This window comes from Nannospalax galili, unplaced genomic scaffold (genome assembly GCF_000622305.1).
Source record: "Nannospalax galili isolate Female #2095 unplaced genomic scaffold, S.galili_v1.0 scaffold1014, whole genome shotgun sequence".
Classification (NCBI taxonomy): domain Eukaryota; kingdom Metazoa; phylum Chordata; class Mammalia; order Rodentia; family Spalacidae; genus Nannospalax; species Nannospalax galili.
Genome location: NW_008335824.1, coordinates 2,193,929 through 2,206,876, shown reverse-complemented (window position 1 = coordinate 2,206,876; position 12,948 = coordinate 2,193,929). Strand labels below are relative to the sequence as shown.

Here is a 12,948-nt window from a genome sequence, read left to right as displayed (position 1 = left end):
CTGCTGAGTCCTGACAGTGTTTGGCCCCTGGCCCTAGAGAAGGATTTTGAATAGGACCACCAGCACAAGGTAGGAACATCCAGAATATGTGCAGTTGGTGGGATGGGAGAGATGACCAAGGTGGCAAGAGAGGGCACACAAACACCAAAGCAGAATCAGAATTGTGCTGCGCTGCGGCAGCAGAGAGAGGTGAGCGCAGACGCAATGATGCTCCCCAGGATCATCTTCAGACATGATCTGGACAGACACAGGAAGGCTGCAGATTGTTCTGGCAGTCTTTGAGAAAGAGATTGCTGCAATAATGAGATAGAGAAAATCTTAATTTGTGAAAATTGAGGAAGAATGATGAGATATCAAGGCAAGAGACACCGTGTTCTTCATGGGTGGGCAAAGACCCAGAGAGCAGTAGCTGGGAGCAGCTACCGAAGGAACCCACGTGGGTTGCAAAACCCAGCAGAGGACAGACAATCCTGGATTCAAATCTTGATTCTGTTCCATACTATGCAACCCAAGAGAAGTTACTGAATCTCTTTGAACCTTTCTTGCCCCGTCACTACATAAGATTAATATTTTTAAGCAGTTCTGGGAAGCAAATGGCACATACATCATACTACTCCAGTTCAAAGCAAGTGAGCAATATATGATCCAGGCTGTTAATATTAGAGTCAATTCATGTTAATTGTGTAACAGTGTTTCTTCATAAAGTTATGTGAAAGGAGTTTTTAATGTCTCACTAAACTCCCACCAGAAAAAAGAAAAGAAATCATTAGCGCCGGCTCTACCAGTTGAAGCCAAACCGGACAAGTCATCAGGAAAGGTATGAAGATCATGTATCAACTCATCGTAAGATTTTTGTGCTCTGTTCTGCATTTATCTCTGCCTGATTTCTTGTGGACAAGCAACATGGAAGGGGCAAAACTTAAAGAACCATCTTTTTTTTTTTTTTTTTATTTCATGTAAGATTTTTGTTGTCTTTTTTGCATTTTTTTCTTCCTTGTTTTTTTTTTTTTGGCAACATGGAAGGGGGAAGGGTTAAAATTCCATCTTTTTTTTTTTTTTTTTTTTTCATACATGAGTATTGTATTGGCATTATTTCCACAATGTCCAGTCCCCCTCTACCCCCTCCAACTCCTCTCATGTACCCCCCACTTCCTTTCAATTTATTGTCCCTTCTTTGATTATTATTGTTTTTATATATATATATGTATGTATGTAAATGATGTCTATAATGCACTGAATCCATTTAATGGTGCTCATGCGTACCTGTGTTTAGGGCTGCCCACCTGGAATTAGGTAACCTCTCAGGGAGCTAGTCCCTGGAGAAAACTGATTCTCCCTCCCTCAGCCTCCATTGATTTCCTACAGCTCTTCATCTAGAGGTAGGACCTCATGAAATTTCCCCCAGCCACCTTGACTTGTGAACTGGCTTTGCCATTATGCTGATCTTGTTAGACTGCCATAAGAAGGCAATTTCACTGGTGCAGCTTCCCTGTCGTGTCTGGAGTGCATTAACTAGCAGCAGGTGTTTTGTCCCTCTGGCTCTTAAGATCTTTCTGCCCCTCCTAAGGAGATGTTCCTTGAGCCTTAGGTGTAGCGGTTGCATTGTAGATGCAACCCTTAGGGCTGAGCACCTGTATTTTGAACTGCATTTGTGGAACTTGTAATAGTTTCCATCTGTTGCAAAAAGGAACTTCTTTGGTGAGTGGTAAGAGGTATACCTGTCTGTAAATATAAGGCTGTATATTTAGAATATAATTTAAAAAATTATGTTGGTCTAGGAAAGTGACAGAAATGGGTTTTTCTCTAGAGTCTATGACCTCTCCAACATATGTACTTGGCCATGTTTACAGTATTATTCATGAATTCCTTCCTGTTGAGTGGACCTTGATTCAAAGTAGACAGCTTGATTACCCCCAAGATAAAAGTGCCACTACTATGTCAGTAGAGATAATTTGCTGGACTGGTTATTGTGATTCGTAGGCTTCACAGCTGGGGTTGGACCATTGACTGGTTTTCTCCCTTGGCAGCTTGCATAGCACTTCTGATACTACTAGAGCTAGTCTTCAGGGAGGAGGCGTCCAGGTCAGCTCTAGCTCGATTGCTCCGAGTCTATTTGTTTTCTTTTTAAATTTTTAAATTTTTTGTTTGTTTGAGACAGGGTCTCCGTGTTACCCAGCTGACCTAGAACTCACTATGCAGACTCTGTTGGCCTCAGTCTCACAGAAATGTGCAGCCTGGGTGCTAGAATTAAAAGCCTGTGCTACCTTGGCGCAGTTTTTACTTTTTACATTTAAAAGTTTTTGTATCATTTGAATTCTTGATCTTAGACATTCTGACTCGGGTAAGATGAAATTTTAAAGCACATTTAATTTGCATTTTTCTAATTACTAAGGATACTGATCATTTTTTAAAGGTATTTCTTAGCCACTTTCATTTGTTCTTTTGAGAACTCTCTGTTCCAATCTGTAGTCCAGATTTTAATTGGGTCTTATGCCTTACAGAACCATCTTAATGACATACTGTTTTAAGAAACAGTTGGATCCTATGAGTTTGGAAGTGTGGCCTTCACACTGTGACATCTTATGTTACAACCCTCTGTTTTGAAAGCTCCAGTTTCACTCATGGAGTTTATGTAGTTTCTCTCCTGGAAACACACCCTCTTTACTGGTATGCATGGCTGCTTGAGGCTTGGCATTTCTGTTCTTTGGTTTCAGACCATGTGACAAAAGGACAATGATGACCCACCTCAGAGTTGTGAGGGTTCTGTAAATACTCTATTACTTCTGTATTGCTAACAAATATGATACTTCTTTATTCTGAAATCCATCTGCCCTCCCCAAAATAAAACCTTAACAATAATAAAAAACTTTAAAAAAAGTCTAAAACTAACAGACCCAAATTTCTATGATGTATGCCAACAATTGTGAGAATATGGTAGTTTAAAAACAACTTCAGCAATTCTTTTTAATTTGAGGTATATGATAGAAGGTCTTTCCCTGGCTGCTGTTTTCCACTTCAGATGCAAGTTACTGTTCACAGTGAGTCATTTGTACCGAAAAGTAAGGTGTCAGCAGCCTTGAATTTATTATCCTAAGTTAAGCTCATGTTGACAGAACAAACTGTCAGTTCATATAACTTTAACATCGATTTCAGATAATTTTTGTTTAGAGCCATCTTTGGGCAAGCAAGTAATAACAACAAAACTCATAAAGAAATAAAGGATACAGGGAAATTCATTTTTTAAACAGCTTCTATGCAAGAGGTGCTGTCTAGAGATTCTTTTGAGGTTCTTGGTATAAAACACTGGAAAAATATTAATAACCTTAAGGACCAAATACCATGTTGCTAGTCCTTGTATTACTTTTTCTCTTTTGTCCTTTTTAGCTGCCAGTACTTTGTTTGGGCAGAGCTAATGAATTAACACATTTGTTCATGTAGTTAATGACTTTACGCTTTTTGAAATGGCGATTCTTAACAGAATGCATCTTTTTATCTTTCCATCTCAGAATCTGAACTCTGGGTCTTCAATGATAAAGCTAGACTAGATTTTAACTATTTTTGAATTTGGAAAACTTACAGTGTTTGGTAGTTTTTTGTAGTCAAAAAATCAAGTGAATTATATCTAACAGAAAACATTTAAATATCTGTTCTCTTTCCTTTCCAGTCAGGCATGGATGCTGCTTTGGATGACTTGATAGACACGTTAGGGGAACCTGAAGAGACTAATGTTGATACACCATATACTGGACCAGTCGTATTGGTATGTGATCAGATGTCAGTTAAAATTCTTCCTCGGTGGGTAGGAAAGCAAAGAAGGCCATAGCTAGTAAGCACAAGAGGACAGCTAGTGTTCTGTTGCTTGTACAGAAGCAGGATGGTGTCAGTATTGGTAGTAGCAACCAAATATTAATGGTGAAGATGAAAATGGCTTATCCTGTGACAGCTACACAAGTGCACTGGTTCAGCAAACATTTGATTGGGCTAAGATTGCAAGATTGTGCTAGGAAGGCACCATGTAGGTCAGAAAGTTTTGTTTTCCCTCCTTTAGATTTGAGTGCAGTGGACTTATTTTTTCTAGATCCTTGTACTCTTGAGTTGCCATATATTCTTAATTTAGGAAAAAAAAGCAATACAATTAATTATGTTTTTTGATATGAAAATATGCTAGAGGTTAGATGAAAATATTTTCAAAAGACTTAACAAAGAATTAGTTTCAGCAGTTTATAAAGAATAGAAAAACAGAGGAAAAAGAAGATAACTCAGTAGAAAATTAAGAGAAACTTGTTTGGATAATGAACAAGTACCATGAAAGTCTTCCAGGAAATCAGAAGAAAATGATCCTATAACATGGGAGTGGTGCCGTTTTCATACCATACTGGCAAAAGTATAAAAGTTGACAGTCAGCCTTAGCTGCTGGGTACTGAGAATATGTCCCCTTCTTGCAGGGAGGGAGCCTTGCCCATGTACACAAAGAATGATAACTGGAAAAACATCTTGAAATAATTTTGGTCAACAGAAGACAGGACACTATTCAGGATTTCATAGTGGGAAAAATGGAATATCATGTATCAAAATGGATACATTACAAACTCATAATTTTGAATAAAATAAATCAGTGATAAAATAATACTATCTATATAACATCTGAAAATATTCAAAGTAATGCTGATGTTAATGAATTCCTACATGTATAATATTTTTAAAAATACTCCATGTTTCTAAGAAGAAATAAAATTACATATCTTGCTGTTAAAAAGATAGGCACGGTAGCATATCCTTAATCCCAGCACTGGAGGGGCTGAGGCATGCCAATCATTATGAGTTCAAGACTAGCCTGATCTAAATAGTGTGAGTTCCAGGTCAGCCAGGGCTGCATAGTGAGACTGTGCCTCAAAAAAAGAAATTATGCATCATAGATTAGATGGAAACATTTTCAAAAGATGTAACAAATTATTTCCAGATCTTATAAAGAATTGAAAAACAGAAAAAAAACAACTAAATAGAAAATGGTAAGAGATGATGAACTTAAAATGCTGGGTAGTGTCTCTAAAGCCAATTAAGTGTTGGCATACAATTAGAACTTCAAAGCTGTGTTATGTTTTAGTTTCTTAATGACATATTCATCTCTATAGTTCCAGAAATGAGTACTGGAATAGTACGTAGGTTTAATATAATGTTCTCAGCAGATTAATTGAATCTATGTATCTTTGTCTAGGATCCAATGGATTCTAAATACATTGAGGAACTGGGTAAAAGAGAAGTGACTTTACCTCCGGAGTACAGGAAACTTCTAGCTGTAAGTTATCTTTCTCTTTTATTTCACCATTTCCTTCTTCAAATATAATTTCATATCCATATCAAAATTTAGAAAATTGGTGAGGACATATGAAGCTGTCATTGCCAAGAAGCTCACTCTGTGTTAGTCTTCTGGAGCTGAAATGACAGAGTAACAAAGACTAGACAGCCTAACCAAGAGAAATGCATTGTCTGGTGTTTCTAGATGCTGGAAGTCTTAATCAGGGTGTGGGCAGGGCTGGCTCCTGAGGGCTCTGAGGGGAAGCTCTTTTCTAGGCCTGTCTGTGATGTCTTCTCCCTGGATTCTTTCATATCACCTTCCTTCTCTGTATTTCTCTGAGTCTGTCCTAGTTTGTTCTTCATTGCTGTAACAAAATACTCTGACCAATACCAACTTTGGGAGGAAAGGGTTTATCTGGCTTACATCTCTCAGTCACAGTTCATCCGGGAGCCCATGGTAGGAGCTCAGGGCAGGAACCTGGAGGCAGGAGCTGGAGCACAGGCCATGGAGGAACTCTGCTTACTGGCTTGCTCCCTTGGCCCCTGCTCAGCCTGCTTTCTTATGCAACACAGGCCCACCTGCCCAGGGGTGGCACCACCCACAATGGGCTGGGCCCTCCCACATCACTCATCAAGAAGATGCCCTTCAGACATGGCCACAGGCCAGTCCAATAGAGGCAATTCCCCGACTGAGGCTCTCTCAACCCAGGTGTGTCAAGTTGACACTAAAGCTATCCAGCACAGAGTCCAAATGCCTACTCTCATAAAGACATTAATCCTGCTGGATTTGGACTCATACTGATAATCTTGCTTTGCTATATTACTCTATCAGTCCTTTGTCCACATACCATTCTGAGGTACTTCAGGACTTCAGTGTATGAATGAGAAGGCACACAATTTAGTTCATTATACACTGAGAATACATTTTTCCAATTGTAAGAATTAATTTTGCCTTCTCAACCTCTTCAAATTAATTTTTGTTTCAGAAAAAGGAAGGGATCACAGAACCTCCTCCAGATTCTCTGGTGAGTTTGTCTAAATGTCTTCTAAGAAGGAAATCAACACTTTATTTGGGTGACTAGAATTACAAACACTAAACTGGGCCTGGTGGTGCAGTTCTGTAACCCCAGAAAATTTGGAAGCTGAGGCAAAAGGATTATATGTATATCCTGAATTTGTGTATATATATTATATTATATTGAATTAATTATATTATATTATATATTATTAAATATATTATGTTATATATATTACATAGTGCTGTTTTTGTTTTATGTTTTTTGTTTTTGAGGGGAGAATAGGGTCAAGAAGGTATAAGGATAAGATAAATGCTGATAACAATAACATGAGCATATGTAGGCACATGTAACTCCTTTAGAAGAGGGAAGAGGGGAAGATACCACTCCCTGTTACACACAGGCCTCCACCTTAGTTGTTTCATTAACATTTCTCCTTTGGAATCAAAGGTATGGCAAGAATATTCTTCCTTTGCTGGGATGCTAGTCTCTGTGCTTGTTTCTCCAGAAATCCATGGGGCCAGATGATGCTATAGACGCCTTGTCATCTGACTTCACCTGTAGTTCTCCAACTGCTGGTGGAAAGAAAACTGAGAAAGAGGTACTGTGTTTAGTGCTACTAAAGAGAACTTGCTCAAAATGATCTTGAATCTGAAAAGAACATTTTAGCTCTGTTTACCACAGACTCTTTCATCTGTAACTATCTTTTGTATTTCATTTTTCAGAAATCTTCAGGAGAGGTTTTGAAAGCTCAGTCAGCTGGGGTGGTCAGGAGTGCTGCCCCTCCCCAGCAGAAGAAAAGAAAGGTGGAAAAGGTGCTTGCTTCTTTAAATAATCAGGGCCCACCTAACAGCCTTCCTGACACTGGTTCTGTTTATCCAAATAATCCCACAATGAGGAGCATGTTTCCTCCCTCAAGTCTATGTGGGGTTCACAGTGAAGCCCTTGGGGGCCGTATTGATCATCTCTATGCAAGCCTGCATGTCTATAAATCCTCATAAATGCTCTTAGCATAGTCTTCCTGTTTGTGTTCCAAGACCACCTCACCATCTAGCTTTGTAATACACAGAGAAATTGTATTCTTGAAATGCAAAGTATTAAGCTCCTATTCCTAAAAGAGTGTGAGCCTTGTGGGTCATTAGAGGGATGCCATCATAGCTGTTTCTGTTCAACTCTTGTAACCACAGACAGCTATCGTCTAATTCTCACAAATCTTGAATGTTGATCCTGCAGTTGTGGGCTGGAAGGGGGCGCATGCGCCGTGTGGAAGCATTGCAGATAATGCTATGGACGGTTTCTATCAGAACTGCTTCTGTTTCTCCCCTGCTGGGGCGAGCAGTTTATTTTTATCTGGACAGCTAAAGGAACGGTGGTGCGAGCCACACCCTGAGAGTGGGAGTTCCTGTAACCCCATCCATTGTGCCTTCAAAGAAGCAGCCAGTTTCTGGCTGTGAGTTTAGCTGTTTTGCTGAAAGATAGGGCTTTCAGAAGTCATTTTTAGAGCCACATTTTTAGAAAAAGAAAAACAGGGTAGTACAAGTTTACTTACCTGAAGCTTTTATTTTGGTAAGGATATTTTATAACATAATTATACATATAACATAATCATACATCTTGCCTACGAAATAAGGGGTAAATTGTGCCCTAGAGAGTACTGTTGCTATAGGAACGAACGTCTTATGTCCTAGACCAAATTTTCATTCCTCGGTAAGTTCTTTTTCCTTTCTCTTTTGTTTAACTTTCAAATAAAATTTTCTACCTAAAGTAATTTCTCAACCTATAATTTATCTTCTAGATTTAAACTGTGTGTTTCACAATCAAGCAAATGGGCTGTTTAGTCTCCAAAGTTATGCCTTCTGTTCATGCACAGAATTTTTCATTTTTAACAGGATGCCATGAGTGATCAAGCACTTCAGGCTCTGTCAGATTCTCTGGGCACTCGGAAGCCAGATCCTGAGCTCGACCTCAGCAAAGTTAAACAAGTTGATGAGGTACTGACCCTGAACTTGATATGCAAATTCTGTCAGTCTGTAGCTCATAAAATCGAGTGACTGCCACTAGCTGAGAATTTTTGTGTGACTATTGTTTTGTTAGAATTTAAAATGAACTGTTCTTCATCTTGCCTTTCTTTCAGATTCTGGTTAACATAGGTATTTATTGCTGAGCAGTTAGCAACCAAGAAGAGTATTTGTTTTTGTAAAGTATCTACAATTTCTTAAAATTTTATTTATTATTTTTATTTTATGTTTATGCGTGTATTGCCTGCATATAGGTAGGTAAGTGCACCAGTGTTGTGCAATGCTGGAGGAGGTCAGAAGAGGCTGTCAGATCCCCTGGAACTGGAGTTACAGACAGTTGTTAGCTGCCATGTGGGTTCTGGGATTCAAACCCAGGTCTTCTGCAAGAACAACCAGTGTTCTTAAGCCCTGAGCCATCTCTTCAGCCCCAGTATCTACAATTTCCATGTTTAAAAAGAAAAAATAAGGCTGGGGGAGGAGCTTAGTGATCAAGTCTTTGCTGAGCACATGCAAGGTCCTAGGTTGGAACCCAGCACTGCAAGAAAACAAAAAAAAGGGGTTATGGGTATGTTGGCACACACCTCCAATCCCAGAACTTGGGAGGCTAAGACAGGAGGATTGCAAACAAGTTATAGAACAACCTGGGCTACCTGACGAGAAAAAGAGAGGGCTGAGTGAGACAGAGAAAGAAAAGAAAAGGAGCGTTAGTCTCCTTCACCAATGCTAAGGAGGCCCCTGACTAAAGAAGAAAACAGGAGCTGTGGCTGGGTGAGAACCAGTGGAGTTTGTTTGCTTTGGTGGATATCGTGAATTTGTATCTTCAGAAGAGTGCTGACACTTCTCCTCATAAGGAGGGAGGTGGCCATGGGAGTGTGGAATGATCCTTCTTTTATATAACTATGGGGAAGGAGGTTGAAATATTTATCACAAGTTGAAATAAATCAAGCCACAATCAAACACTTGCTGCCTGGAGCTCCTGCGCCTTAGAGTGTCTATGTGTCTCACACCCCCCAAGACCTTAGCAAGTCTTTGAGCCAGAGTTTACTGCCGGTTGTGTAGGAAAAGTGTGTTATCATTTTTGCACATTTTTTCAACTCAGTTCTCTGGGGGAAACGACAGAAGTAAGCTGTCTGTCTCTGACAAGGCAGAGAGTCCTGAAAGGAGATTGATGGGCAGCCTAAGACCTTGGGAGCCCCACCCTATCAGATCAGGGAAAGGGAGTTGACCAGTGCCCTGTCACAATGGCTCTGGGTCTGCTGTCTCTGCCTGTTCTGAGTTGTCAGGGAAGTACTGTCTCCCTCACTCCCAGGAATTCGGCCTGAGCTGGAGCTGGTCCAGGTCCACGATGGGCCAGTTTCTGTCTTCCACTTTCTGGGAGGGCTCACCTGTTACAGTGTGGCACAAGGAGCTTCATGATTGTGAACGAAAGGGAGCTGGGGAAACACTCCCTGTTCTCCAGGACCATGTAATGCACTGTGAAGTAAGGGGATTTGGGTCCCAACCCTGTGAGGTACACATTACTCACAGTAGCCAGAAAGGGGCCACTCTGGTCTCCAGGGAGGGTGGTCTGGGTATTGCCCTGGGTACGAACAGGAGGTCCGGCTGAGCTGTGATTCCGTCACCCAAAGGCTGTAGATTTCACTTTTGCCTCAAGCTTTTTACAGATAATTAGACTAATTTAATAAGACAATAAATGTGGGGAAAATATAAACTTGATGTAAGTCCTAGGCCAAAGAGTCTTAGAGTGACTAAAACCAGCTAAGTACATGTAAAAAGGTGACAAAAAAATAAAGCAGTGTGGGGTGCATGTGAATGAAATCGCTTTTCTCTAGAAAACTGTAAGCAGCTGTAACCAATATTTTAAGAAAAGAACTTTCTTTTTCACTCTTAAGTCATGCTAGTTTACCCCTATTGTTTAGAAAGTGTAACTATTTTCTAAGAAGACTTTCAATCCCCTAAATTCTTGAGCCAATTCCTAGAACCTGAAAGTGACTGTTTACGATCTGAGCAGTATGATGTTGAGATAAGGCTCCCAAAGGTCACTGTCATCATTCAGGAGTGTACCGCCGCCCCAGCACCTCCCACAGTAGGCAGCACCTGTGTGTACTATGGAAAGTTCCAAAGTTCCAGTCCCACTTCAAGTCTCATAATACAGCAAACCATAAAATGAATGTTTATTTAGCTTGTAGTGCTACCTCTCCCTATTTTTAGGTATGGGTATCTGGTCCAGTATTTTTTTCAATTTCTTAGATTTTCTTTTCAGTGTCTACTGTGTACAACCACAGTGTGACCATTTAAAAAACATAAAGAAATTTCATGCATGCTGTCCAGTGGGCTTTTAGGTTTGGGGTTTTAAAAAATCTCTAATACTAAAATAAAGAAATTTCTAGTGTGAAAAAATACAAAGCTCAAAGAGGCAAAGAAAGGCTCCAGCTATGTGTGTAACTGTCACTGTCTATAGCCTGAACATAGCGAGCAGTCTCCTTGAACAGATGGCCTTGATGTTCGTGAAGTCCAACTGGAGGCCAAAGACCTCACTCCATAGGCTCTAGTGGAATGAAACTGGAAATGTGAAAAGAGACAAAAACCTTTTCATCCTTTAATGAGAATTAGTCTCTAGAAACAATGAAAATAATCCCAGAACCTAGAGTAGTGCCTAACAGTGCTTAATAATTTTCAAAATTTAATCAAAGAAGTAGCCAGTCATTAGAGATCAGAGCCATTGGTTGAGGCAGAGACGAGGGCAGCAGATGAGCTTGAATTATCTTAAATGAATTCTGCCTCCCACCTTGGTTTATGACTTCAACCCATGCCTCAGAATAGATACAAATTATTGCATATTGTGGAATTTTGCACTACTCTTCAGTAGATTAAATTACAAATGTTATATACCAGAAGGCAGTGGTCTACTACAGAACCATGCTTTTATTTCTTACACATTTTAGTTGCCCATGGTTCAGTTATCTTGTAAAGTAAGTTCTAGTGTTATTGACTGGAGTCCTTTTAAAAGGTAAATCACTTCTCCAGGCATAAGCTACATCTGTTGTTGCCTATGTCTCCCATTTCTGAACTGGGTGGGAAAATTGGTTGTGTACTTTTCCCCCTCCTTAGATAACTGCCCCATTGGGCAAGAGAGATGAAAGCTTTTAAAATCATTGTGGCTAATATTCTGCACTGTGCTTACTGTCCTCCAGGGAGCCTTATTTACACTTGTCTGGTGGACCTCACAAGTCAGTGAGCTAAGGAAGGATTATTACCAGTTGTGTTTGCAGCTGAAGAGTCAAAACTTGAAAAGTACACATTTAGTGGCTTCTCAAGGCCCGGGAGCAGAGCCTGTGGCTCAGGACTCCTGGCTATGTTGTTTTTTCTTTGGCTGCCTGCTCACTGATGGTCTCGTGCTTCATGGTTTATAGAGCACTCCAGACGCTTTAATCCCATTCTGTGTTCTTCTAGAGTACACACAGTATGTGACACATCAGTTTATTTTTCCTCTCTCCATTTCTGTCAGGCAAAATCAAAAGAAGAAAAACTCGAGAAGTGTGGTGAAGATGATGAAACGGTCCCCTCTGAGTACAGACTAAAGCCAGCCACGGTGAGCACTTTGCTGTAGCGTGCAACAGCATGTTTATCTTGTCCTTTAGCATCATGTTTTGTGGTATGCGCCTCCCCTTGACAACTGTCAACACAGCTCTCCCACTTTAGGTATTAACTCTGAAAAGACTGGACTCATTTCCCTCAGCTCTTGGCAGCTAAGGGACCAGTCCCCTTGGGGTTGGCTTATCCTTGCACGACTTCTAAAGTAGCCATTGAAACTCCCACTGGGAAGAGGAAAGGGACATGCCCTAAAATATGAAATCTCATGTTCAGAAATTAAAGTGTTTTTTTACAAGAATGATATCTACCTCCACCTTGGGTAAGAGAATTGAGACTTTTTGTTTGATATTTTGGAAACAGGGTCTCGGATAGACCAGACTAGGCTCTGTAGTCAAGGCTGTCCTTGAACAACTGATCCTCCCACCGCCACCTACCAAGTCACTGGGATTACAGGCATGTGCCACCACACTCAGCTCAGGAGATAGGAGATTTTTTTTTTTTAATCTTCCATTAAGGGTTGGTAATGGGTAAAGGCCTTTGCTGCCAAGTCTGGTTATCTGAGTTGGATCCCTGCAACGCACATGGTAGAAGATAACCAACTCCTGAAAGTTGTGCTCTGACCTCAACATGCGTGCTACGGCATGAGCAGAAGCACACCCACAGGCAGACATGCACGAAATAAATGTGTTTTAAAAAATATTTTATTATTTTTATTTTATGTGTATGAGTATTGTCTGCATGTATTAAGTGCAGCCATTGTCATAAAATGCCCATGGAGGTCAGAAGAGGGTGTCGGATCCCCTAGAACTGGAGTTACAGACAGTTGTTAGCTGCCGTGTGGATGCTGGAAACCAAACTCAGGTCCTCTGCAGGAGTCTTAACCACTCAGCCATCTCTCCAGCCCTCAAATGTTTTATAAAAATATTTCTTTAACATAGTCGTGCATTAAGACCAGTTTTTCTTACTCTTTTGCCTTAGCTCACAGTGCATTTTTCAGCAACTTACAGTGAAAAATAAATGACCTT

At 40.3% G+C, this 12,948-nt stretch overlaps 1 protein-coding gene across 7 annotated transcripts in view; it reads left to right on the top strand.

The window, feature by feature from the left end:
- Cast (calpastatin) overlaps positions 1-12,948 on the top strand; it is a 129,084-nt gene that overhangs the window by 88,869 nt on the left and 27,267 nt on the right. For all 7 annotated transcript variants that reach the window (XM_029562275.1, XM_008830545.3, XM_008830551.3 and 4 more), the window contains 8 exons: positions 749-817; positions 3,665-3,760; positions 5,216-5,296; positions 6,282-6,320; positions 6,820-6,912; positions 7,037-7,126; positions 8,201-8,302; positions 11,838-11,921. In XM_029562275.1, the coding sequence (XP_029418135.1) occupies positions 749-817; positions 3,665-3,760; positions 5,216-5,296; positions 6,282-6,320; positions 6,820-6,912; positions 7,037-7,126; positions 8,201-8,302; positions 11,838-11,921 (654 nt within the window). The remainder of the gene's footprint in view (positions 1-748; positions 818-3,664; positions 3,761-5,215; positions 5,297-6,281; positions 6,321-6,819; positions 6,913-7,036; positions 7,127-8,200; positions 8,303-11,837; positions 11,922-12,948) is intronic.